General features: G+C 42.2%; 2 protein-coding genes across 2 annotated transcripts in view; one reads left to right on the top strand and one right to left on the bottom strand.

Moving 5' to 3' along the window:
- Positions 1-221: 221 nt before the first annotated feature.
- HACD3 (3-hydroxyacyl-CoA dehydratase 3) overlaps positions 222-25,272 on the top strand; it is a 29,827-nt gene continuing 4,776 nt past the window's right edge. The window contains exons 1-8 of the mRNA XM_043982173.1: positions 222-446; positions 6,844-6,886; positions 9,026-9,099; positions 12,151-12,315; positions 12,944-12,995; positions 14,652-14,762; positions 19,958-20,085; positions 22,070-22,182. Coding sequence (XP_043838108.1) covers positions 360-446; positions 6,844-6,886; positions 9,026-9,099; positions 12,151-12,315; positions 12,944-12,995; positions 14,652-14,762; positions 19,958-20,085; positions 22,070-22,182 — 773 coding nt within the window. The 5' untranslated portion in view covers positions 222-359. The remainder of the gene's footprint in view (positions 447-6,843; positions 6,887-9,025; positions 9,100-12,150; positions 12,316-12,943; positions 12,996-14,651; positions 14,763-19,957; positions 20,086-22,069; positions 22,183-25,272) is intronic.
- Positions 3,437-3,869, bottom strand: LOC122740234 (cytochrome b-c1 complex subunit 10-like). Its single transcript, XM_043982174.1, has one exon. The coding sequence runs from the start codon at positions 3,797-3,799 to the stop codon at positions 3,629-3,631; it is 171 nt and encodes a 56-aa protein (XP_043838109.1). The 5' UTR covers positions 3,800-3,869; the 3' UTR covers positions 3,437-3,628.

Consider the following 25,272-nt stretch of genomic DNA (forward strand, 5'->3'; position numbering starts at 1 on the left):
CCCCTGCAATCCCCCCAGCCACCCAGAGCCGCAGCTCCGGGGGGGGGGGGGCGATACCGAATCGCGCAACATCAGCCTTTCGGTGCATGCTTCCCACAGGGACAAGCAATCGGGCGCGCCGGGCCTCCCCGCTGCAGGGAGCGCGCACAGGCCACTCCCCAACCCCCAGCCCGTTCCCGTGCGCAGGCGCAGAGCCCCGGGCAAAGGGGGCGGGCCCGAGGCTTCAGGCCCCCGCGCGGCGGCGCGCGCACCCCGAGCGTCGCTGCCAGTTCCTTCGGCTCTGGTGGCTCTCGAGCTGCTGCGGAGGACGAGACTCCCCGCCCGCTCCTTCCCGGCACCCGGGCAGCCCGGCAGCGGCCATGCAGAACCAGGTGCTGACCCCGCACGTCTACTGGGCCCAGAGGCATCGCGAGGTGTATCTGCGCGTGGAGCTCAGCGACGTGCAGGTAAAGCGGCCCGGCCGGGCCCACCCGGCCCCGCGGCCCCAGCGGGGAGACATCGCGCACTCCTTCCTCAGCTTTCCCAGTCAGTGTGGTGAATATGCGTGACCCTTGCGGGAGGGGCGGGAGTGAGGGTTTCTGTGTGGTGGGGGTTTCTGTGTGTGTGTGTGTGTGTGTGTTCGTCCATCCGTCCGTCCCCGCGGTGCGTGCTGGCGGGCCCCCGGCCTCCCTGGCCCACCTCACCCATGCACCTGGAGGTTCCTGACAGGGGGAGACCCGCAGTGGTCTGGGTCGGGCAGTGGCCAGCGAGAATGGCTCAGTAACTGGATAAGTGCACATGGTCTCCATGCAGGGGCTCATACAAAGAGTGCCAGCCTTGACTCGGGACAGATTGGGACATCTGGCCCTTCTCCTGGGTCTGTTGTGTAATTTACCAATCAACTTCAGAGGAAAGGGCAGGTTTGTATGGAAAGCGGGGGCCAAAGGCAGGCTTGGGTAGTGTACACCTGGAGTTATTGCTCCCTCAGCCCTACAGCCTCTTCTTCTAAGCAGGGTTGGCCCCCAGATATGAGCATAGGATGAGGAGCGAGTATATCATATATTTCAGTAACTGCCTAGAGGAAATTTCTTCTGACATGTTCTAATGATTCAGACCAGGGGATTGCTTGCTGTTGGAAGTGGAAATCTAAATAGGTCGGTATGGGGGTGGGAAGTTCAACATAACTATTCTGCAACAGCATGGTAAAGAAGACAGAAAGGTTCTTTGCTTCACACAGAACTAGATTTTATAATCTGGAACATTCTCCATCATATTTAAACCTCAGTTCCTCTAGCTGGTTAATCAATCATTAACTAAAGGTTTAATGAGGGCATACTAAATACGGGGCACTGTAATGTAGGCAGAGATGAATAAGACTTGATCACTGCCCTGATGGAGTTTATAATCTCCCAAGGGATATAACACTTGCATACAAATAAATAGGATATAAGTGCTGAAGAGAGGTATAAAATAAACTGCCTTCATAAATTTGAGAAGGAAAGGATCACTTCAGGCATTGAGAGGATTTTAGAGAAGGCCCTTAAAAAGAGGTGGCATTTTGGGGCAGCTAGGTGGCACAGTGGATAAAGCACCGGCCCTGGATTCAGGAGGACCTGAGTTCAAATCCGACTTCAGACACTTGACACTTACTAGCTATGTGATCCTGGGCAAGTCACTTAACCCTCACTGCCCTGCCAAAAACCAAACTAACCAACCAAACAAAAAAAACAACCAAGCAAACAAAAAAGAGGTGGCATTTGAAATTCAGCATGAAAGAATGGACATGATTTCAGCCAGCAGATACTGATTAATCTGGCATTTCAAACATAAAGAAAAGCATAGATGCAGTTGTGGGGAAGTGTAGGATGTATTCGAGGAACTGTAAACTCCCTAGTTTGGCTGAAAAAGGTAGATTAAAGCTAGAGGATAGCTTTAAGGAATTCGGGCTTTTTTCAGAAGGTAGTAGGAAGCCTTGAATGGTTTCAGAGCAGAAGCCATCATAGAGATCATAGATTCTAGGGCCAGAAGACTATAGCGGTCATCTAGTTCAACTCCCTTATTTTTCAGGGTAAAATGAAGAAATTGAGGCACAGAAAGATAAAGTGTTTTGTTTAAGGTCACACAGGGAGTAAGTAGCAAACCTAGAATTCAAACTCAGGTCTTCTTACTTAAAATCCAGTACTAATTTCACCATACTATACTGAGGAGGTGATGGTGGACAGAAGCTAAAGACTAGGGAAACATTTATGAGACTATCATCGGAGGTAAGAAGAGGGCCCTAATGATGTGGTAGCAGTGGGAATGGAAAGGAGTGGACTGTTAAGGGAAGGTTGTGGAGGAAGAATGTGATTACATGTAAAAAATGGCTGAAGGAAGAGTTGAAGCGGACTCCAGGGTTTCAAGCTGTACTCCTTGCTGGAATGCTGTCCTTCACTTCCTTCCATTTCTCAGAACTCTTATCTCTCTTCAAAGCTCAGCTCAGGCACTACATGAGGCCTTTCCTCACTTCCCCAATTATTAGTGCTCCCTCACGATTACTTTGCATTTTATTTCATATTTATTTATTCAGGTTACTTGATAGTTCTTCATGTGCCTGATGCAGGTGGGGCGAGCAGATGAAGCAATAAGTTGATTGGTTTTTTTTTGGCAGGTACTTAATAAATTTTTATTGGATAATAAATGACTGGAGGAAAGGCAATAGACTCGTTCCCTTTCTACTTGCTCAGAGTTTGCACAAGCAGATCACATAAATGCAAAGTTGTTTGGCAACCAGGACTTTTCCTTTCCAGGAGAGAACCAGTCAGTTACTTTCTTTTGTTAAAGGAATTGATTGGTTCTTGTTTTTATTTTTAAATTTTTTGTTTGTTTGTTTTTTATTTTATTTTTTAATTCAAGTCCTTAAGTTTGTTTTTTTGTTTTGCTGGGCAATTGGGGTTAAGTGACTTGCCCAGGGTCACACAGCTAGTAAGTGTTAAGTGTCTGAGGCCTGATTTGAACTCAGGACCTCCTGACTCCAGGGCCAGTGCTCTATCCACGAATTGATTTCTTAAGGGAAGACATAAGGACTTCTGGCACTGGAGGGAATGAGTTTGATGAGCTTGGGGAAAACCAAAAGTATTAGAGTTAGGATGTCACTAAATCCAATCCCCTCTGTTTATTGATGAAAGTGAAGTAATTGCCAAAGGTCACATAACTAGTAATCAACAGAATTAGAAATATTCATATTTTTTGAAAATTCCTGATTAAAGGATAAAATAGTAGTAGGTAAAGGCGAAGAACTGATGCATGTGGAGTAATGAAACATGGGTTAGAATTTAAGACTTATTATGTGACCATGAGCATGTCATTTGCTTGTCATCAGTTTCCACAACTGTAAATGGGTATAATAAATGCTGCTCTCATGAGGTCTTAGTGGGGAAAGTGTTTTTTAAAATAAACCATAAGGTTTAAGTGTGAATTTTTTTTTTCATGTTTCAGAGGGAGGTTTAATTATTCCAATACAAGTATACATCAAAGTTGCTCATTTAAAGACATCAAGGTCCTTGGAGTCCATTCTGAGCATTTCACATCTGTGTCCGATCAGGATTCCCCGAGAAGAGCAGTCCCCAAGAAGTCTTCCATCCCTAGACCATAAGATTGAAAAGATAGCTTAATTGTCCTTCTTAAATTTGCCATTGATGTATGGTACCCAATCCAGAATCAGACGCCAGTCAGTGGCCCAAACCAGCCCCACGGCACCAACAGCACTCCATGTGCCTGCTGTGGGAAGCCAGTACTTGACCAGCTCCTTGTAGCGTGGCCCCAGGAACTTGTTCAGCATTGCTGCCCTGCTCGCCTCAGCGCCGGCTCGGCCCGCACGTTAGTCTGTCAACTGGTCAGCCTCAGGGTCACCCCGGAAGTGTGAATTTTTAATAATTTAAAATTTTTAAATGATGATTGTTTTTAGTGAGAGGCAGCATGGATAGAGGACTGACGTCAGAGTCAAGGAGGTTTGGGTTCAAACCTTGCCTGTAATGCATTTATGATCATAGTGTAACGATTGGAATGATGCCACCTGCTGGAGACTTACTGTAGGAAAGCTCCACCATGAGGAGAAGGTGTCTGAGGGCAAGACCATGTGTCTTTTCTTTGGCGTCAGGAAGTAATGTTTGCTTGGGGGAGGAAGAAGGGGGAAGCTGGCACTCTGACTCTCTCTCAGCGGAGCTGGGAATGCTCTCTCCCTTTAATAGATAGATGAATCTAGGCTTTTCTCTTTCTCTTCACCAAATTCTTATTCTTAATAAATGCTTAAAAGTCTAACTCTTGCTAAAGCTTATAATTTATTGGTGACCACTCATTAGATTTTAGAATTTTAGCCCCTTACAATAGGCAAGTTACTTAACCCCTTGGTACCCCAATGCTCTAAGACTGCAAATTGCAAATGTTTCCCCGGTCTGCATCAGTAGAAGGAATTTACATATCTGAAGTTTCATATATCCATGAAATCACAAACCCAGACCAAAAAAAATATTGACTGTTCCCATTTATATAACATTTTAACGTTTACTAAAAACTTTTGCTGTAGCCCCATAGAACTTAGAAGGTGATTGTCAAGTTAAGTCAGGTCCCCAGTTCATCAGAGATGGGTAAATTGATTAGGTCAGTTTGATTGGAATGCCCCAAATTAAGGGTTTGATTCCCCAAGTCAGTGTCTTTCACAGGTTATTGTCACCTGTACCTTTGTCTCTTCCACCTACACATGACACCATTGATCTGTCAGTCTGGTTACAAATGGGACCTGTGGATAATGGTCAAATTTATTCTATAGGTGCACTGTCTTTATTATGTGAAGGTTGGAATATTACTGTTTTAGATCATAAATTGTCTTATTAGAGATGACTGCTGTTGGGCCTACTCTGGTAGAGTCTACATGTCTCTGAATCTTTGAATTTGCACTCTGTAGTGACAGTGCTCTTCCCCACCCCCAACCCTGTCCCTCCCATTTAGGTGCTTGGCAGATGTTTTGCCTTTTTTTTTTTTTTTCCTTTTTCCCCAAACCCCATGGGTTCTTTCCCTCAACTAAGCCAGGAAGTTTCCTGTGCTTGGGGTGATCACAAGTGAGTATCTGAGCTTTCCCAGGGAGAGATGGGGTGTGGTGTGGGCTAAGAGTTTGTGAAACTGGCTTGTGGGAAAATAGGTTCCACCTTTGGGGGGATGCTAGGGCTGGGCTCTGGGATAGGAGCCTGCACTGACCATTGGAGAAAGGAGCTCTGCATATTTGGCCAAGCTGGGACATGGGAGGTGAGAGGAAGTCTGGAAAAAGAAAAATATCATACAGGATTGAGTATCTCTTTAACTTGGGACTTATTTACCCTTCCTGTCATCCCCAGTTTAGAGCTTACTTCTGGTAATAGTATCTCTAAATGCAGAGGAGATGGGCTTCTGTACTACCTGCATGACTTTGGAAAGTCACTTTTTCACTTCTGTGGGTCTTGGTTTCTTTACCAGCAAACCAGGGGGGTGAGGAGTTGGCACGAGATGGCCTCTAAGATCTTTTCCAGCTCTAAATGAGTGATCCCATACTTGAATTCCTCTCCCCACTACAGCAAAGATTGGACTTGAGAGTTCATAATACTGTGGGAAGCATGGGGCAGAACCTTCCCTTTCCTGCCAAGTTAGTATTTGGAAATAACCCGATAGAGGTCCTTGCTGGGTTCCTAGGTCCACACTGTGGGTGGGCACTCTAGCCCATGTTAGATGATGGTGCCAGAAGCCAGCTTGCAGGAATAGAACTGTACTACTCATACTGTTTTACCTCACAGCCATAGAGGGGAGAAATGGGATGGGATCATGGGATCATTCTCTGAGATGGGTGGGAAGCAGCCCTGAGGAGGATCAGGCATAAAGAGTTGAACAGTTCCCTTCTCCCTCTTACTGAGGACAGTTTATTCTTACAGCACTGTTCCCTTTGCCAACCAATGTGCCTCCTGGCTTCTGGCATTTTGCCTTGCCTACCTCCTCCTCCTCCCTTATCCGATTTTTCTCAAAGATGTGAGATGAAGTGGAGATTGAACTGATCAAGGAGGCTGCAGTGACTCCTTGGAAACATGTTGCCTCTTGCCTAGTGACACTGGAGTGGGGGTGGGGGAAGTTCTAGTTCTGACATTAGTTGTAGGCAGCCCCACCTAGAGCCCATATACTAGAGGGACTTGAAAACCAACAGGAGACAACTCTAATGATTTGAGACATTCTAGCAGAACCTTCCCCTCATCTCTCCCTTCCAAATTGAAGTTTTTTCTCCTTAGTAATTTAGTCACTGAGTAAAAAAGCCTGGAAATTGAGTCAAGGAGGGTTTCCTTAGGGCCAGAGGTCCCATACATATATTTCTTGTCATCATTATTTCCTACCTACAGTGTCCTTACCCTTGCTGTAAGAGTACTGAAATCTTGCTCCTCCTTCAAGCTCCAGGCCAAATGTCTCTTCTGTGATGCCTTTCCTAATGCACACTGCTGCATGTGATCTTTCCCTCTTTGGAACTCTCAGTGCTTTTAGTGTCTGCATATTATCACCCCTGCTGTAAAGTCTTGGTACACAGAGTCTTTCTTTGTGTTTGTGTTATCCTTAGTGTCACAAACAGTGCCATAAACATAACCGGTGATCAGTAGCGCTTTATTGAATTGAAAGCTTGCCATTGTAGACCACAAATAAATATACAGAAACCTTGAGTCTTAGCATGACTAGATAACAAAGTATTTATCTCAGAGCATGCAGGGGGAAAGAGAGGGCCCCAAGGTTGAGGGTAGAAATTAAATACCTATTTAACTTAATTTTTTCCCCACCATTAGAGCTCCAATTCCTGTTCATGTTCTTGATCTCCTTTCACAGCATCCTGACATCAGCATCACTGAAAATGTCCTTCATTTCAAAGGTTAGTATCCACATATAAGGGTTCCTCCACTCACTGTTAAATAAGGAAACTTGGTAGCAGTTTTATTTTGTTTTCATTGCTTTGATTTATTCCTTTACTGTTGCTTATCTTCTAATGCCATTAGACTTCAAGAAAAATGAATGAGTTTGGAAATGACAAAATTGGAAAAGTCAAGATTTGTTTCAGTTAGTATTTGATTGTTAAAACAGCCAGTGAACTTCATAGGAGAGGGCAGGTCTTATGGGGGCTTCTGATTGGTCAGTGTACTTGAACTTCACCTGGTTCAGACCAGGATAGGGATCCTCCCCTTTTCCCCAAAAAAGTTGTCCCTGACTGTCAGATTTGGGGAGAGCAATGATGATGGTGAATGAAGACACTTTGGCTGAAATATGCCTGGGGGTGGGGGGGGAGGGGGGTGTCAGAAACTGCACCTGTTCTCAGATGCACTGACTGCATCCTCTGGTTTTGCTTAATGGTCTTTGTTACAAGAGAAGACTCCTGGGTGGAACTGAAGAGAAATGACTGGTAAAAGAATTTTTAAAAAAAGCATCAATAAGACTTAAAATTTCTTTACTAACTCAAAGATTGAAAAAAGAAAAAATTCCCATTAATTTCAATAAAATGCCAGTTCCCATTGGGGTAGAAATGTAGCATGGCCTTTATTGACCACAAACTTGGGATCTGATTTTCTTAATTAATTTAGGTTTGAAAGGTTTTTTTATTATAGTATCAAGAAATAGTATCATCATGGATTTGTAAAGAAAGAGGACAAAAATAGGGTCAAGGAAGTCAGCAACTAGAGTGTCTAGTAGTCACTGTGCTCTGGGCTCCTTGACATGCACACCTGTGAGGGTAGGGAAAAAGGGGAGGGAGAACAATAGTATATAGATGCAAATAGGAATAGATTGGTGTAATTTTCATGGGTTAATTCAGAAACCGTTTCTTTCCCCATCTTTCCTTTTACCTTATTGTTCTAGCTTAGGCTGGGGCAGGAGAAGTGGGTTTCACAAAGACTTTATTTTTCCTCAATTTAGGATCATAGGGTTTAGTTAGATGGGACATTAGAGAACATCTAGTCCAACTGACTCATTCTACAGATGAGGAAACTGAGGCCCAGAGAGGTGAAATGTTAGAGGTTACCTATTAAGAATTGGAGCCAGGGGGCAGCTAGGTGGCACAGTGGATAGAGCACCGGCCCTGGAGTCAGGAGTACCTGAGTTCAAATCCAGCCTCAGACACTTAACACTTACTAGCTGTGTGACCCTGGGCAAGTCACTTAACCCCAACTGCCTCACTAAAAAAAAAACAAAAAAACCCCAAAAAACCAAAAAAAAAGAATTGGAGCCAGGACTTTGGCTTCCTATCTCTAAGACTTTTTTTTCCTATGTCAAGGGTTCTTAACCTGGGGTCTGTGAACTTGATTTAAAATATACATACATATATACACACGTTTTTAATAATTATGTTTCAATGGAATTGATTTCCTTTGTAATCTTTTGTGTGTTTAACAACATTATTCTAAGAAGGGGACCATAGGTTTTACCAGATTGCCAAAATGGGCCATACACAAAAGAGGTTTAAAAACCCATTCGCTACATCATGCTGCCTCTCTCTGCCATTTGGCTCACTTCCATGTCCTAAAAGGAGGTGGCCGCTCCTTCAATCCATTTCTCTTTTATTTTGACCTTCACCCTCTCTCCCTAGATGGGAATTTCTGGAGCTGAGAACAACCATAGCTAGGTAGTCTAAAATTTCCATGTATCTTGGCAGCTTTCCTTTTTCGACCTCAAAAATAAGATAACACAAAGGCTTCAACCCAATTGCTATCCACTGTGGATCAGGAACAAGAAATTTGAAAGTTAAATATATACCTATGTGGCTTCTTTTGTTTTTCTTTCCTGCCTGCCATTCCCACCCCCAAACCCCACAAACCACAAACAGCTTTATCTAAATACAAAGTGCATATAGAAATAAAAAGGCTTCTTGTCAAGCTAAATAGCCATGTCTAGTGATTATCTCTGAACAAATTCTCACGTTTGGCCTACTCAGTCTGGATTAGCTTGTATATGCACAGAGAACTTCAGAAGATCTCTCTTTGCTTTGCCGGTGTCCATGCTGATCTCTGTTTTTCCTTTGTAGCCCATGGCCATGGTGCCAAAGGAGACAACATCTATGAATTTCATCTGGAATTCCTAGAACCTGTGAAGCCTCAGGTAGGGGTTCTTTAAAAAATAAAAAAAAAAGTTGCTGGCCTCAGAATTGAAAAAGGGCAAAATGAAAACCAAGAGGGAATCTCCCTACCTTTTCAGTATTCACTTCTTCAGTGTTTTAATAGTTCTGAAGATCCACATTTCTGGTGGGTTGGATGCTGTGCTGCAACGGTAGGGGTTGCTGCTTGAGCTGCTGTGACCAAGAAGGCACATCACCTGGTGGTCAGGCTCCTGGGGAGAAGTCTTCCTTTCCCAACATGGCTGGGTGAGCTATCTCACAGAAGACACATGATTACCAGGCTCGGCCTTCTAGAGGTGCCTTGGGGAGGACCTAATACAAAAGTTTAGAAATATCTAAGTTTTAGAGAGTATGATTTCATTTCATGTCTAACCAGCAGTTCTCAAGCTTTTCTGTTTTAGGATGCCATTACACTCTTTTGTGGGGAGGGGTGGAGGAAATTGGGGTTAAGTGACTTGCCCAGGGGCATGCAGCTAGTAAGTGTCTGAGGCCAGATTTGAACTCAGGTCCTTTTGAATCCAGGTCTGGTGCTCTATCCACTGTGCCACCTAGCTGCCCCCACGCCTTTATACTCTTAAACATTATTGAGGACCCTCCCTTTCTCCCCTTCCTCCAAAGAGCTTTTGTTAGTGTGAGTTATATCTATTGATATTTGTGTCTACATTGTTCAAACCACCGTGCTGTAGTGGAATATAAAGATGAAAGAAAAAACAGCTCATGCCCTCAAAGAGTATCCTACTCAGTCCCTAAGCCACCTATGCATTACCTTCATTTGACAACTGGGAGATGGAGCTCAGTGGTAATGGCTTTGTTATTCACATATTCCTTTTCCTTGAAATTCCCATGGTTACCTTGCTAGTTCAGGTCTTTCTAACTCCATGCCTAGAATGTTGCAATAAGCTCTGTGCCTTAACTTTAATCAAGATTAGATAGTTTTCACTGGCAATAAGAAGAGGGCCATTTGGTATGCCCAAAGTACCTGAGTGAGTGGTATAAGTAGAAAGAGCAGTGGGACAGGCACCCTGAATTCTGGTTCTTGCTGTGCCACTAACTCTGTGACCTTGGGCAAGTCCCCTCTCTTTGAATCTCAGTTCTTCTCACTGGGAGTTGAACTGCATAATCTCCAAGGTCTCTTCTAGCTCTAATGTTTTCTGATTCTAGACTACATCACCCACATGGACAGCATACAAAAGTACTGAGGGAGGGAACAGAGCTTTCAGGGTGTTAATCAGGGAGGAGAGCCTTTTCTATACCTCTTCCACAATGATAGTGAGAAGAGCTGACACTGGAAAAGGCAGAAACTCTCACCCAGAGAATATAGGCGAGGGTTTTCTATTCCCCTTGTGTCCCAGAATGTACATTTTCCCAGTGCTGCTGGGGGGCGGTGTGGGGGATGGAGAATCCCACAGATGTTTTAATTTAGTTGCCTTAGATGTGACGGAATTACATACACCCCCAGCTTCAGAAGAGTGAGCTCATCATTTCCATTCCCTTAAAGGCTCAGTTTTTCTTGAGAAAGCATCTGAGAAGAGCTGAGAAAGTAGTGTATAGAACAGGTCTCTGGGTAGACTCTATGGAGGAAGATGGAGCAAGAAGTAGGAAGCTGGTTGGGAGAATGTTGAGAAGATCCCCAGTAGAAAGAAAGACTGTATCTGATCGCATCAGACAGGGCTGCTCCTAGGTGGGCCAGTCTTGATACCAGCATTTCCAACACTGGGTTCCCTATGACTAGTGACCGTTTCTCTGTAGAGTTCAGTCACCTTCTGTAGGAGGGTGATTGAGATACTGGGCATGCTTGGGCACAGCTTGCGTGGGTTTTGCTGGTTCTTTCAGAAAATATCCATGTAGTATGGATTGGGTAGAACCCAGGCCACAAGGAGTCTCTGAGAGTTAGAATAAGAAAGGATCATGGAGTCCCACTTATTTTCCAGATTACAGAACAAATCCAGCAGGGGAAGGCAGCCTGTCCATGACCATGCAGCTTCTAAGACAGAGCCAAGACTCAAACCCAGCCTTTCATGTCTGTTGGCTACAAGTCTAGGATAGCAGGCTTCCTCCTATAATTCTGGTTTCATGAGAATGGTGGAATTTCCCTTAAGGGGTGGGGGAATGACCTCTCTCCTCTCTTCCTTCCCATGAGAATGTGGCCTTGGGAGTATCTGGGAGTCTTTCCTGTGCTAGCACATGTCTCTGCTTAACCCAACCAGGCACTAACAGCATCTGCCTCTGTTGCCTGTTTTCTCATCCATTTCACCCACAGTGGGATTGGAAAAAATAACTAGTATTCTTTTCATCTGTCCTGTTACCTTCATACCTTCAAGTACCAAATTTCTGGTCATTTAATTTCTTTGTCTTTTTTTTTTTTTTTTACCTAGAGAAGGAAGTGATTTGCCCATGGTCAAAGATGAAAGGCAGGATTTAGACTCAGGTTCTTTTACTGAGTGCAAAGAAGGTTGACCTTAGATCAGAAGAACTAACTTGAAGTTTCTGGTCAATTAATTTCAAGAACTGTGGCATTTGGGAAGACAGTAATAATAATAATAATAACAACAGCAGCAGCAACAACAACAACACATTTCTCTATCCCTTTAAGGGCTACAAAGCATTCTTTACAATAACTTTATGAGGTAGCATTCACAAGCATTTTATGCCTATTTTACAGATGAGAAAATGGAGACTTACAAAAGTGGCTTGCCTCACTTCATACAGCTAGGAAGTGTCCAATGGAACTTGAGTCCCCCTCTCCTGATGCCAAGTCTGCTTCTGTTACACCACATTCCTCTCTTAAACTTACATCTTCTATTTTCTCTCTCCTCATAAATTGTAGGTGCAGATTATAGATGTTTCCAAAAAATGCTCCTTACTCTACCTCCATATAGCAATTTCCTTTGAGTGAACAGCTTTCTTCTATTAGTGTCTGGCAGCCAATGAAATGTCTCTCCACAACACCACTTGGGTTTGGTATATTTGCAGGAGAGGGCAGAAGAGAAGGAGAAGGGGAGACAGACCTGATTTTGTTTTCTTATGTTTCCTAGCTGACTCATAAGCTGACCCAAAGGCAGGTGAACATCACAGTGCAGAAGAAGGAGAATCATTGGTGGGAGAGACTTACCAAACAAGAAAAACGCCCCCTTTTTTTGGCCCCTGATTTTGACCGCTGGCTGGATGAGTCTGATGCAGAAATGGAACTCAAAGCCAAGGTCAGTAACGATCTGGTGATTAGCTGCATGCAAGGACACATGTTTGGTAAGAGTCCAAGCAGCTGGGTGACAGTTGAGCTTATACAGCTTATCTTTACCCAGCACTTTCTCTAATTTAACATTACTGGGGAAATGTTGGTGAGGAGAACAGAAATACTCGATATTTAGCACCTTGAAAAGTTTTCAGAAAAATTTACAAGTCTTTAAAAATTGTGACACACATACTTCCTCTGCCCTCCTCCTCCACCCCCAGGCACCTGTTCTTTGAATCTGCATAGGATTGCTTAGTTATGGCTCTGTTATTCAGAGGCAGAGATAGAGATACAATGACCAGTAAAGGTCATTTGAACAAAGGCCAGCTGTCCACTGGAAAACTTGTTAGACTCTTAGAGTAGAGACCTGGGTGCTCTGAGAGTAACTGGCAATGCCAGTGAGCAAGGGTGAGATTTCCTGGCATGTGAAATTTGGTCCCAGATATGGATATTTGAAGATGTTCAATAACACAAGGACCAAGCTTGAAAGGAGAGAGCTTTGGGGAAAGTAGGCCATTTATCTAATATTGGGGTATCAATCAGTGTCTGAGCAGTGTTCCTCATTGCTGTTGGGGAAACTTCTCCCTGAATTCTAGGAAGAAGAACGGATAAACAAAATCAGGATGGAGTCCAGAGTTCCAAATGACTGTAAGTTAGTGGTTGCTGCTGTTACCATTTCAAGTGTTAACTGCAGTTATCTTTCAGTGGGAATGGGATCAACTAATAGAAATTGGATACAAAAGCAGTGGTAGGTTGGGTGATGTGAATTCACAAAGATGGGTGATTTCCCCATTTCCAAAACTGTCCTGTTCTTGAAATGTGGTGTTTGGGTGTGAGGGTAGAGGGGTGTGTGTGTGTGTATCTGTCTGTCTGTCTGTATGGGGGGGTTCTCGCTCTTAATGTGTTCCTCACATTTTGGGACTGTCTTGGGGTTTCATTTGCTGGGATACAGGGAGGTGGTCAGGGCAATGAAATGATGTAGTATGGTTGCAGATTGGGTCAGGAATGTTACAGATTAGGCAGGGTATAGGAGCATAAATATTGCTATGCTATGTTCAGTATATTGTCTATCTAACTTAGTGTTAGATTTCCAAGAGAGACTGCCCAATGAATGTTATGAGCTGTGGGAAGACTGGTGGAGGGCATACTTGGACTTGTGCAAGTCAGCTCAATCCCTCTGGCTCAGTAGGCATTTCTGGAAGGTCCATTCAAAATCTTTTGGGGAATTCCCTTTATATTTCCTGCCATTACTACCTCTTGGGAATGGGTTCTATAAATGTAGCCATCAGCGTTTGAGATCAGACTTCCTTTGATTTTGTTCTAAACAACATACTCATATTTCAGTGGCACGTGTATGCTTTCCTTCTTTACTTTTCTGATGTGGGAGGAACCCGAAAGTAAGTGACCTTGCTTCTCAAGAAAGCAATGAAAGACCTTAGAGCTCCACTTCTTTAGTGGTGCAGAGGCAGGCGAGGATTGGTGTAGACAAAGACAAAATGAACACATTGAAATTTAAATGAATCACATGGGAAAGAAGCTTGGCACTTGGTATCCTCCTATCCTGGGCCTGCTTTTGATTGGTCATATTGCAGAATTTGATTATTTGAGCATAGGCCAATTTTGATTGGCTTTTGATTGGATGTCTTTGAAGGGTATTTCAGCCTGGGAATGGGTATGTAACAGCAAAACCCAGAACTCATGATTTCTCTACTGAAAACTGCCCTAGCCCTAGTCAGTTTCTGCCCTGACCCCATTCCAAGTTCCACACTCCCTCTGTTGGCACTGCTCCCACCCTTTTTCCCCACACTTGGCCCCAGTCCTATTCTCTTTTCTGGTCCTGTCTTCTCTTTCACTCCTGTTCTTGTCCTGTCTGACACAGCCTGGCCTACACAGCTTAAAAATCTCCCTGTATTGAAGAAACAGTGGATTATAGGGGAGATATGGGCATATTCATACCTATTTCCTCCATTTATAAAATCTTCTATAGATGCCAAGGCCGCAAAATGGTGTATATTTCATCTTCATGAGCTCCCCCTACCTGCACACTTGCTTCTCAGAGATGTGAAGGGAAGTGTAGTGATTGGAGTAAAACATTCTGGCTCCTTGTTCATGGGGGTCCTCTCTTCTCTGAGAGAGAGACTAGGGAGCTGTGCTGACATAGGCCTCAATAGAAGGGGTTTCCCTGTCTGAACTTTAGGTTTGGGGGAAGAAAGAACAAAATCAGGCATTTAGTCCCTGAAAACCTACCTCCTACTATGGCAATCACTCTCTGTAGCTAACTGCATTGTTTATTTTGATTTTCAGCTTTCGCCAACCTGAAGAGAGGATACCTGTTTATGTATAATCTGGTTCAGTTCTTAGGATTCTCCTGGATCTTTGTCAACATGACAGTGCGGCTGTTTATCTTAGGAAAAGGCAAGTAAACAGGCCCATGTCCAGTCCTACCCCTTTCTCAGTCACCAGCTTCCCCTCCCTTTCCCCTAGAATTGAGCTTTGGTGTCAGTAACACTAGTGATTGCTCCTATTTGTAGAAAGCTTTAGCCTGACATTTACATTTACCTAAAGCTTGACAGTTACATTCAGTATTTATATATCCCCTCTGGCCTGCACAACATCCTTCTGAGACTGGGAGGAAACTGGTTCGCAGAGAAGAGAAAGGGTCCTATAGTTTGTTAGTGGCACATTTACACCAATAATCCAGCACTCCTAATCTCCAGCCCTGTGTTCTTCCTATTACATCATATTTTATTCATAAGGAAATAGTGGTAAACCTTTATGTGAGAGGATCTTTGGTGCCCCAGACTCCCAAGCTCTTTTTCTGGGGGTTCTTGAGCCATGAAGATGCTGGAGCCCAGCCACATAGATTCCAAATAGATCTGGAAGATTGCTGTATTTTCAGGCCAACCCCATTACTTGAAAGTAATACCTGGATTGACCTTCATATCTCCAAAACATTTATGAGGAACCTGAAAAGACAGGCAGGCAGGCAGGCAGGCAGACAGACAGACAGACAGACACACACACACACACACAAAATAAGGCAAGAATGCCATCCAGATGGTGTTGAACTGCACTGTAAGGTGGGTTCTCCCTTTGTCCCCTCCTTCTTCCCTCAACCCTTCCCACTGACCTTTGGCTAAATGGCTTCACTGAGAAGCCCAGACCTTTGGGCTTTCTAGAGGTAGTTGGGACTAGTCCTTTCACACTTCTTGCTTTACTTGTTTGTTGACATAACCTCTGCTATTCTGGTTGGACTTCCATTTTAGGGCAGCACTAAATCAGCTGAGCGAATGTCTGGTAATAGGCCCTGTCAGGGTGATCTGGGGAAGGGAAATAACTGGTTGGAATTCTTTTATTGGCCATTTGACTGTTACTGTGAGAAACCCCATTTAAAAATTTCTGGGACTCAGTGTTGGAGAAGTATCAACAGTCTTTATACATTCGTGAGCGAATGGGCCAGCTCCCTAATGGAAATGGCAGCGAGCCTGGGACTTGGGAGCCCTTTTATCTCTTAACCTGTCTGACCCCTCCCTTCCTCCTCAGTTACAATCTTCTTGGCAAGACACTGGTGCCAAACACTAGCCAATTGGAATGCAGTATAGTCAAAGGGGCAGCCCTCTAAACTCCTCCTCAACGTGACCAGCCTTGGGTCTTTCTTCATTATGTGATCCTGATTGCTGGGGAGGGGGGAGGGGGGGAGGGGGGAGGAAAGGAACCATTGGTAAGCACCTTTCTCCCAGCTGAAATTCACCTCCCAGACATTAATTGTTCCCCAGACAACTTCAATCAGCTTTTGAGGGGGGGCCCATTTTTATATTGGTTGCCTTAACCTTCTTAACCTCTCACATATTTCTCATCTTTGTGTAATATGGTTCTGATCGCTATCACGAGACTGAAAATGCTTCTTGTAACATTAAAGACCTCTTTTTTGCTAAATTCATTGACCATTATTCCATTAGTCCATATTCTTGACCTTTCTGCAGCATTGTTGATCACCCCCTTCTCTTAGACTTTTCCTTGGGTTTTCATGACTACTCTGTTGTTCTCTTCTTACTTTCTAGATCAGTTCTTCTCAGTCTCATAATCAGCATCATCATATATATCTTGCTCCCCATGCTCAGGTGTTAACCCAGGACTCTGTTCTCAATCAGCTAGCATTTATTAAGCAACTACTACTAAGTATCAGGCACTGTGCTAAGCAAAGAGGATACAAAGAAAGGGCAAAAAAATAAAACCCTCAACAAAAACCTCAAAAAACATCTCCTGCTTTCAGGGAGTTCACAGCCTAGTGGGGGAGTCAACATGCAAACAACTATGTATAGACAAGCCAGGTATACAGGATAAATTGGGATTTGTCTTAGAGAGGAGGCCCTCAAAATCTTACAAAAATGAATGTTAAAAACAATCTTTACATGTAATTGGAAAATCAATAAAATACTTCCAAGGGAAAGCCCTAAGATTAAGCAAGGGTAGGAAAGGCTTCTTATATAGGGTGGGCCAAAAGTCACAATGTTTTAAGAACTTTTTGAAAATTATTTTTCTTTATTTTTCACCATTTACAAGATTTGGTTTTTCACACATAATATAAATTCATTTCCTCTATATACTGCGTGTGATGCTATGGTATTGTAAATTAAAAACAACAAAAAAAGGAGTTACTAAATATTGAAACCCCATCCTGACTTTTGGCCCACTTTGTAGAAGGTAGGACTTTAGTTGAGACTTAAAGAAATCCAGAAAAGTCAGAAGGCAGAGGTGAGGAGGATTCCAGACATGGAGAAAAGCCAGTGAAAATGCTGGAGCTGAGAGATGGAGTGTCTTCTTATTGGAACAGCCTGGAGGCCAGTGACACTAGAATGAAGAGTATGTGGGGGAGAGGGAGTATAAGAAGTAAGAACATTTATATTCTTTAATAGTAAATTGATTAGGGAGGTATAAGAGAATTGCCTTGCTATAATTAGGGCCCAATAAGGATTATGTAATATGAACTTAGTCCTGAACCTTGCTTCTTGGTGATGTCCATTCCCATATTGCTTTTGGTTTGGTTTCAGAGGGCATTGGAAGAATCTTTAGCTTTGGGTCAGGAAACCAACATGGGGCTTATGCTAGTTACTCAGTGTACATATCCTGTACTATAGGGTACAGATAAGATCATTGCAGAGTATAATTTGAGGTCCACCAGACCTGTGGTGAGGCGGGATCATTTAGTTTTCTCATACTGAAGTTAATGAGCAGATTAATCTTCAAATCTCCAAAGTTAGGAACCTGAAAAGTTAGAGTCACATCTATATTTATAAAACATACATTTTCTTGTGTGTCTATAAATGTATATCAGTGACATGTTGATATCAGTCATTGGCATCAGAAAGCTATGACTGCCACAAAAAAATGCTGCTCGTGTGATGTAAGACTAGATGGGGAGGGATAGAATTTGGAACTCAACTTTAAATAAAAATGTTTAAAAATTGGGAGGAAAAAAAAAACTAGGTGTTTTCATATCTGGACTGATAGAGCCTTCAACTGCTGTTCCTGTATAACTTCTGGACTCCAGGCCTACTAGACATACTGTGCAGATCCTTGGGTTGCTTGTGATGGCAGGGCCAGGTGCCACACAGGCCAGTGACGTATGTCTGGCTTAAAAGCTTTCCTGGCCCATTGTGGAGCTGATTTTTTTTTTCTGTGTCAGTATTTATTTGTTTGTTTCAATCTTAATAGTATTTTATTTTTTTCCAGTTACATGTAAAGATAGTTTTCAACATTTGTTTATATAACATTTTGAGTTCCAAATTTTTCTCCTTCTCTTCCCTCCCTCCTCCCCCTGAATCAGTCTATTCTATTGGACAGCTTGAGTTGTTGGGAAGTTATTCCTTATATTGAGGTGAAATCTGTCTCAGTGCTAGTTCTTTTTCATTAAATTTTATTTTTCAAATGAAAATACATGTTCTCTCCTTTCTCCCTAGCTTCTCCCTAATTGAGAAAGCAAGAGAAACAAAATACCTGTTACAAACATGTACAGTCAAGCAAAAAAAAAAAAAACCCAAACCATATTGGCCTTGCTCAAAAATATGTCTCCATTTAAATTTCAGTCTGCACTATGAGACTATCATTTTTCTATCACGAAATGGGTAGCCTTTTTCTTTTTTTTGATGAGGCAACTGGGGTTATGTGACTTGCCCAGGGTCTCACAGCTAGTTAAGTTTCAAGTGTTTGAGGCCGTATTTGAACTTGGGTCCTCCTGAATCCAGGGCCAGTGCTTTATCCACTGTGCCACCTAGCTGCCCCCTTGGGTAGCCTTTTTCATCATGAATTCTCTGGTATGGTTGGTCATTGTGATGACTGGAGTTCTTAAAATTTTTTATTTTTTATTTATTTTTTAAAGCACAAACTTTTTTCTTTTTTTTTCAGTACCAAATCCTCTCCTTTTCTCTCTCTCCTCCTCTGCTCAGTGAGAAGACAAGAAAAGCAAAATCTATTACAAATATGTATAGTCGTGTAAAACAAATTTCCACGTTAGCCATGTTTTCCCAAAAAAGGCAAGAAAGTGGGAAAATGTTTACATCTACACTCTGAGTACATCAGTTTTCTTTCTGGAGGAGGGTGGCATGTTTCATTATGAGTCCTTTGGAATTGTAATAGGTCATTGTGTTGATGAGAGTTCCTGTCTTTCACAGTGAATTATCTTTATAATATTGTTGTTCCTGTGTATATTGTTCTCCAGCTTCTGCACATTTCATATTGCTTCAGTTCATATGAATCTTCCCGGATTTTTCCGAAATTGGCCCCTTCATCATTTCTTACAGCACACATGTTCATATACCATTCCTAAGTTGTTTAGCCATACTGCAGTTTATGAGCACCACTTCAGTTTCTGTTTCTTTGCTACTGTAAATGGAGTTGCTATGTCCTTTTCTTCTTTCTTTGATCTCTTTGCTGGGTAGACCTAGTATGGTGTTGCTGGATCAAAGGATATGCAGTTTAATAGCTTTTGGGGCATAGTTCCAAATTGATTTCCAGAATGGCTGGACCATTTCACAGATCCCCTAACAGTACATTAATATTCTTTGCTCATTCTACCCTGTGAGGCCAAGCAAAACAAGCCTTAGTCCCTCTTCCACATAGCAGTCCTCCACATATATGAAGTTAGAGATCATGGCCTCCCTAAGTCATTTTTACTTTACTCCCATGGCTGACAGGATGTATTTTTTAAATACCCAGTTCTTTCACCTGACCCATAGGAAATGGCTTCAAGTTCCCTCATTACCCTGGTTGTATTGCTCTGGATATAGTCCAGTTAATCAATGTCCTTCATGAAGTATAGCTCCCAAAGCTAAATATAGTGCTCCAGATGTGGGCTGACCATGGCAGGGTTCAATGGGACTGTTGGTTCCTTCATGTTAGACACTGCTCTGAATGGAGCCCAAAATAGCACAGACGTTTTGGGGGCTGTCATGAGTGTGTGTCTTGGCAATATATTTGAATCTAACTGGGTATCTTGAATTTTATATTCCCCTGCCTAAACTCTCCATAGAGGGAATGTACTCTTTTGAGAAACTAGTCTTTCAGGAACTCTCCCATTTAGTTTTCTGTTAATGGATATTTGTCTCTTACAGATTCTTTCTATGATACATTCCATACCATGGCTGACATGATGTATTTCTGCCAGATGCTGGCAGTTGTTGAGATCATCAATGCCGTACTTAGAGTCACGCGTTCACCAGTGATCCCCACCTTGATACAGGTAACATGCAGGTGGGCTGAAAGGTTGTATGTAAAGGATTTCGCTGTGTATGGCACTGTCTGCAGATAATTTTCTGTTTACAAATGGGTAGAATTAGTTTTACGTAAGCATGGAGAAAATTATGTTTAGGGAAATTCTCCAAAATAGAGTTTTAGCATCTTGAGTGCATTCCATGACTGACAACTTGCTCCTGGAGGCAGAAAGCACTTCATTAGAGCTGAAAATGAGACAATAGCTGGTGTGCTTTGTTTGGATACTCTATATCTATTTGATCTCTCCATACCTTAGCAGATGGATGCTTTTTAATAACTTGCTCTGACTAAAGAAATTTCCACCCGTTGGCCATCCAAAGAACTGTCTAGTCGTGGCTAGCCTTGTCCTTGGATTGCAGCCTGTCCCTAGGCCCAAGCTCAAAGCCTTTCTGAACTTGTAGAACCTGTCAGAGTTTGGGTTCCTTTGACATGGTGTCTGAAAAGTCATGTTGCCTCTGGGCCACAGTAGAGCATCAGAGGAGAGCTTCAGGGGAGGTTTAATATAGCATGTCCCAAAAGTTTTAGTGCCATTTTAGTTTTTGGGTCTTTTTAAAATAAATAACTTAAATCTGCCCTGAGACTTTTTGGATATCCCGCCTATGAAGCAGAAAACTAGGCCATTTTCTAGTTCTTTCTCCCTAGGCAAAAAGTATGTACCAACACACTTTATTAGAAATAATAACATTCATTGTTTTCCTATCCCTACATGAGCAAGCAGAGTACCTGGAGTTTTCCCATTTTAATTCTGTCTTAACAAAATAATTCTTTCCTTTTCTGGGGGGACTCAACCATCCTCAAGTAAAGCTGGCAGTTGCTTTTGCCATTGAATAGATGGTTTTGCACAGATTCCATACACACCTTCTCCCTTGTCATTCATAGTCTGTCTCTCTCTCTCTCTCTCTCTCTCTCTCTCTCCCCCTCCCTCTCCCTCCCCCCTCCTCCTCCCCCCTCCCCCTCCTCCAAGAGATGTACAGCCTCTGGCCATGAATTTTCCTCTTTTTTTTTTCTGGCCACTTGTATGCAAACACTATAAATACCATCTCTGCGGGGGCAGCTGAGGACAAAGTTGTGGTTGGGTGCTCTGTTCTGGACACTTTTGCACTTCTCACAGACACTGCCTGACTGTTTATCCTCAAGGTCAAATGGTAGGCAAGTCTGTATTTTAGATAACTCCCCTTAGAGATTAAACTTAGCTTACCTAAGAAATGCTACTCCATGGTGGTGGGCACAGAGCTAATAGAGTGCTGGACTAAAGTCAAAACACCTGGATTAAAACCCAAATTTGAGTCTCAACTAACCAAGTGGCACTGGATAAGTTCCTTAGCCGCTGTCTTCTTTTCCCCTGTAATAGGGATAATATTTGTATTAGGCAACTCATTCATGTGAGGAAAGTACATTGTAAACCTTAAAGCCTGAATCATTATTGGAGTACTGAATAAATTGGATACAATACTTCGTTTTTGAAGGATGGCATTATTATTATGGTAGAACTTTCACAATGAAATTGAAGGAGCCAGGATTGTCCATGCCTAGGGAAAGCCAGGGGGGCGGGTGGGGTATGTACTGTGACAGAGGGGCAGAGTGGGGTAAGTTAGATCCTTTCTACATGGTCATTTGAGGAAGGGAGGAATCAGAAGCTTAATTTAATTCGGGGTGGTGCTTCATAGGAAGTAGTAAAACCAGGGGATGAAATCTCTGCTGGTGCTGGGCTGGGAAACAAGGTTGCCTTTTTGTCACTATAGGTTACTTTAGCTACTTGGACTTCTGGTATTGGGGTTGTGAGTTGGATGAGTGATCTCAAGGTCATTCAGTTACTATTAATCACTGGAATTAAATTGTTGCTGCAGATATCACCATTATAAGGTCTTGAGTGGGGATATGGGAGAGGAGGAATGGTATGTCTGTGCAAGTGATTTTTTTTTCAACTGTTTCAATTTTTCTTTCTTTGACAGTTCTTTGGCAGAAATATCATTTTATTTGTCGTCATCGGCAGCTTGGAAGAAATGCAAAGCAAAGCTGTGGTTTTCTTTATATTTTATCTGTGGAGCACAATAGAGATATTCAGGTGTGTTGGGTTCTGCTATCAGATGCAGAAATGGACAAACTTGTTTTAAAAATGCATCCCAGAAACTCATCTTCCACCCAAAGCAGTTGTCCCAGGGGGGAGCTGCTCAGGGATGAAGCCTATCAACACATAGCCAATATTTGTTGAAGGCATGAATAAATGACTGACATGTGACCTCTCCCTGCTCCCCACAATTCTTGTTTCACTTAGGCCGAAGATTTCAGGTGGCCCCACCTGGATGCTTATGCCTTGTGGAAGCAATGGCAGGTTTAATATGTCTGTTTGGGGGGTATAAACACTTACAGGGGGGAAAAACAACTTTAGAGCTGAAATTGCACCTCCCTCTTTTCATTGCAAGAGGGTGGGAAACTATGGATGTGGAATGTTGCACATCCTGTCAGACCAGATTAAATGAGATAATAGTAAAGCGATTAGCATGGTGCCTGGCAGATAGTAAACACTGTATAAATAGTGATGATGATGGTTGGTTCTGCTGATCTCTTCTCTCTTTTATCCCTGTTGTTCCTAGGATACCTTGATGGAGAGGGGAGGGGAGAAGTCTATATTAGGAAAGGAATGTGATAATAAAAACTAAAAGCATCAGAAAAAATAGGATGAAAGCCTAAAAAGGAAAACAAATGTCTCCCAAAAAGCACACTTGCATTTCAAGAGGGCTAATAGGACCTGGGGTCAAGGAGCTAAGTTCCTGTGGGATTAGTCAGGGAGGGCATTTTAGAGACGTTGGTGGTGCTTATAGCCTTATCTCTTCAGGGAATGGTCAGAAGTTTAAGGGGCAGTGATTCTGTACCTGTGTGTTCTGTTGGTAGGTGGCAATGAGCCACGTGTTGGGTTTATACCTAATGAAGGCTGGGTGGAGTATATTATATGCAGATCATTCACATTTGTTCTAGCCCACACACTTTCTCTTGCATTCTCTTTCTCCTTTTCTCCCCTATCATCCCTTTCCTTTTCTCCTTTCCCTTTCACTGTATTAGAACACTGAACTATGCATTATTGACTTCTGTTTGCCATGTCCAGGTGTTAGAGGCTGGTTTCACAATACAAGTGTGACTTTTTTCCGTGGGTAGTCAATATATAGCCATTTCTTAGATAAAGTAGCTAGACTGGTAGATCAGAGAAACGCTAGAGCTATAGGATGTTTGAATTTCAACAGAGCATTTGATGAAAATTTCTCATAATGACCATGTGAATAGAGAGAGGTGGTCTAGATCAGGGCTTCTTAAACTTTTTTGACTCACGACCTCTTTTTGCCTGAGAAATTTTTACATGACCCCAGATATATAGGAATATAAAATAGGTATACATAACCTTTTATTGTTGCCAAATTTTTTGTGACACCCCCCCCCCCATTCAGTTATTTGACCCCATATGGGATAACAGTCTACAATTTAAGAGGCTAGCTAGAGTCTAGATAATAGCATGGTCAGGTAGATTCATAAAAGTATTTACAAATTAATTAATATCAACCCTGTGGGAAGTCTTGACTGTTATTCCACAAGCTTCTATCCTCATCCCTTTCGTTTTGAACATTTTTACCAACTACTTGGGTAGTCAGAGTAAACGATGTTTAAAATATATACATATAACAAATTTGGATGATATAGCAAATGTGTTGGCTGACAAAATCAGCATTCAGAAAGACTTAAGAATGGAATGATGGAACCAAACTATTTTTTTAAATCATAAAAGTATTTTATTATTTTCCAGTTACATGTAAAGATAATTTTCAACATTTTTTAAATCATAAAAGTATTTTATCATTTTCTAGTTACATGTAGAGATGGTTTTCAACATTTGTTTCTATAAGATTTCCAGTTCCAGATTTTTCTCCCTCTCTCCCCTTTTTCCCCCTCCCCAAAAAGCAAGCAATCTGATATAGGTTATATGTGTACAATCACATTAAACATATTTCTGCATTAGTCATGCTGTGAAAGAAGAATCAGAACAAAAGGGAAAAACCTCAAAAAAGAAAAAAAATAGAAACACTATGGTTCAATCTGCATCTAGATTCCATAAGCATTTTCCATCATAAGTCCTTTGGAATTATCTTGGATCATTGTATTGCTGAGAACAGTTAAGTCTATCACAGTTGATCATCACACAATGTTGTTGATACCGTGTACAATGTTCTCCTGGTTCTGCTCATTTCACTCAGCATCAGTTCATGTAAATCTTTCCAGGTTTTTCTGAAATCTGCCTGCTTATCTTTTCTTACAGCACAATAATATTCCATTACATTCATATACCACAGCTTGTTTAGCCAATTGATGGGCATCCCCTCAATTTCCAGTTCTCTGCCACCACAAAAAGAGAAGCTATAAATATTTTTGTATATGTGGGTCCTTTTCCCTTTTTTATGATTTCTTTGGGATATAGACCTAGTAGTGGTATTGCTGAGTCAAAGGGTATACAGTTTTATAGCCCTTTAGGTATAGTTGATGGGACCAAACTAACAAGGTAGAACTTAGTAGTGATAAATATATAGTCCTACTTACTTTGGTTCAGAAATTCAGCCTTAAAATTACAGCATATAGGAGACCTGACAGTGTGGTAGTTTATGCTTCAAAGGCCTGGTGTATAAATACAAACCAAATTATAAACCAGTTGTGGGATGTATGTAATTTGGAGTATTATGGTGTAGGCTTCATACTTTTAAGAGGGCTACTAACGAACACAGGATGTGAAAGAGGACTCAAAACAATGTCTGTTATGGGTGGGGGAAAGGAGATTAGATTTAATCAATGAAGCGGTAGAAGACAGAACTAAGAAGTTTGAGCTCTCTTTAATCTTGGAAGATCTTATAAACAGTTGTCCAAAAATGAAATGGGCTGACATGTGAGGTGAAGATGTTGTACACTCCCCACCCCTCCAATTATTTTTAATATTTAAGAGATTGCAAAACCCACCTGATGGGAATGTTGAAAGGATTCTACACAGGATAAGAGGTTGTTAGATTAGGTGAATTTTCAAGGCCCCTTCTGGCTCTTAAGATTCAGTGGTTCAATGGAAGGTTGGGGTTGAAGGAAGCAGATTTACCTCTTCTTTTTTTTTTTTCAGTTTGAACTAATA

This window comes from Dromiciops gliroides, chromosome 2 (genome assembly GCF_019393635.1).
Source record: "Dromiciops gliroides isolate mDroGli1 chromosome 2, mDroGli1.pri, whole genome shotgun sequence".
Taxonomy (NCBI): Eukaryota; Metazoa; Chordata; class Mammalia; order Microbiotheria; family Microbiotheriidae; genus Dromiciops; species Dromiciops gliroides.